This window comes from Sinocyclocheilus anshuiensis, unplaced genomic scaffold (genome assembly GCF_001515605.1).
Source record: "Sinocyclocheilus anshuiensis isolate Anshui unplaced genomic scaffold, SAMN03320099.WGS_v1.1 scaffold300, whole genome shotgun sequence".
Taxonomy (NCBI): Eukaryota; Metazoa; Chordata; class Actinopteri; order Cypriniformes; family Cyprinidae; genus Sinocyclocheilus; species Sinocyclocheilus anshuiensis.
In genome coordinates, this window is record NW_015557379.1 from 533,982 (window position 1) to 536,408 (window position 2,427).

General features: G+C 37.0%; 1 protein-coding gene across 3 annotated transcripts in view; it reads right to left on the reverse strand.

Moving 5' to 3' along the window:
- The window catches only part of mertka (c-mer proto-oncogene tyrosine kinase a), a 53,367-nt gene that overhangs the window by 47,613 nt on the left and 3,327 nt on the right, over positions 1-2,427 (reverse strand). For 2 of the 3 annotated variants that reach the window (XM_016474638.1, XM_016474636.1), the window contains exons 2-4: positions 1,940-2,294; positions 1,090-1,190; positions 833-1,003 (exon numbers count right to left, since the gene is read on the reverse strand). In XM_016474638.1, coding sequence (XP_016330124.1) covers positions 833-1,003; positions 1,090-1,190; positions 1,940-2,294 — 627 coding nt within the window. The remainder of the gene's footprint in view (positions 1-832; positions 1,004-1,089; positions 1,191-1,939; positions 2,295-2,427) is intronic. The other variant, XM_016474637.1, reaches the window with a different exon arrangement.

Below are 2,427 nucleotides of genomic sequence, written 5' to 3' on the forward strand. Positions count from 1 at the left end.
GTTTCGCTTTCACAACGAAACACACAGTGTCTTCACGACATGGCGGCGGCGGAAACAATACTACAGCGAGAATCAAAGTTACGCCTTCTTTCTTTGCGTGAACATTTGGGTGGCATTATGCAAATCTTCCCACATCGTGACGTAGACATGTGGAGGCGTGTTAGAACGAGCCGTTTTAGGTAGGTGTGGTTGACTCTTAACTTTTATAAAGAATATCTCTTTGGATTTGAGACTGCAGTCTTTGCAACTTTAGGGATCTTATCTATTCACGAACAGCTTGTAACACTCCAAAGAGAAAGGAAAACTTGAAATCGCATCATATGACCCCTTTAATAATGGAAAAGACAACCCTTTTGAATGACTTTTTTATGTCCACAAACACCTGCTAGTCTTCACTCAACACTCAGAACCGCAATCAAAGTTTGATTTCTATTGTTTGCTGTTGTTCAAAGTTTTGCCAACTAATGTTTTCCTGCAATAAGGATGTCCTGATTTACCAGAGGAACAGTTCATCCGTAACACAGTGTCCTGAAGGGTCATTCAGTGTCAACAGGCACTTGGGAAAGTACAACCTTGTGGTAGAACTTCCAATTCTCTAAAAAATGATCATGTGGACAACAAATCTATTACCGTAACCTAACAAAAATTCCACTACTTGGCTCAAATTGTGTGGCGATACATTTTTTCTCAATTAATTTTTTTTAGGCGTTTTGAATCTCTGCTATACTGACAACAAGATTTTAAGAAACTAGAGCATTTCTGAGTCACCTTACAAAGGAACAAAGTTCAAAAACAGCGCCAAGTAGCATAAGAAAAGCCCACATGTTAGTACCTTCAATGGTGATGGTGCTGGAAGACTCGTTGCGTTCTGCAAATCTCTTGCCTTTGTGAAGCCACTTAATGGTCACAGGGTTGGGAGGACCGACCGCCTCACAGGTCAGTGTGAAGGGAGTGTTTCTCGTGACGTTCACGTCACTGGGCTGTATGGTGAAGGTCGGCAGGCCTGGATTTCAGTAAAATATGGCAAAACATCAAATGTCTAAAATGCATAACCAAAGGTTTGTGTCACCGAGTTGAAGGCTTACTTACCTTCCACCTCTATAATGATGGGATTTGACTCAATGATCTTGTTACTGACACTAAGCCTGCAGTGATATTCTCCAGCATCTGCTCTCTGGACGCTTTTAATGCTGAAAGATGATGTCAAAGGAAATATATCAAAAACATGTTGCATTAAAGAAAAACTGAAATAGTGCAGATATAATATTCATAGACTGATGCAATTTGATGCAATAGCAAATGCATCATGCATTACATAGCTGAAATTAAACAAACTATTAGACTTCATTTAAATTTGATAATTTCACAGACACTTCTAACCAAAGCATCTTTTAAACAAACAAAACAAAACACAAGCAACTTGTCATAGCAGCTGGTAATACTACTATAGAAGAGTATAATAATAATAATAATAATTTATTTATATTACATTTATTCAAATTAATATATTTTGTATTACTGTTCATTTTATTTAAACAATTTAATAAAATAATAAAATAAAATAATAAAAAATAAAAAAACCTGTCACGGGAGCTGGTAATATTAGTGTAGAAGAGCATAAGTGAAAAGAGGAAAACTAATTAATTAATGTATTTACAATTTTTATAAAAAATTAGTATTAAAGTTATTTTATATTACTTTTATTAGTAGTAATCTATTTTTATTTAAAAATGTTTTTACTAAATACAGTGTTCTAGAAAAAAAAAGTGTGTTTTCAGGGGTTTTAGATTTCCTTTCTATTGACAAAAAAAATATCCATTGAAAAGGCTGTTGGTAGACTGAAACTAACACAAGAACATCTGTTAATCTGTAAAATGGGCAGGTTCAGTAATCTCCAAACATATTCAGACAGATATTAGTCAGTATTGGTCATAATTACCTTATAGTGGACAGAAGGGTGACCGTCCCTTGAGTGTAGACCTCCGTCTGCATGCCTTCAGGGATCTCCTTACCGTTCCTAAACCACAGAATATTCAGGTCCTGGTTGACGTCATTGATGTCGATGGAGCAGTTAAATTTGACCTCTGCCCCCTCTGACCGCTGGATTGTGCCCACGGTGGGTTTAAAGCGCAGCTTCTGGATCTCCTCCTGTGACAGATGTACGCTGGGAGCTCGTGCCGGGACAATCAGCGGGTCCGTCGCCTGCGTTGGCCGGAAAGATCGGCCCAGTCTCCCCCAATGAGGCGAACCTCCCTGGTGAACGACAGCGAGGGGATGTTTCCAACTGGCAGCTGCTTGAGGAAATTAGTGCTTTTGTAAATATAAGCATGTCATTACTTCACTAAACTAATCTACATTTATCTGAAAAATATAAATAATACATAATATAATATGTAAATAATAATAATAATAATAATAATAATAATA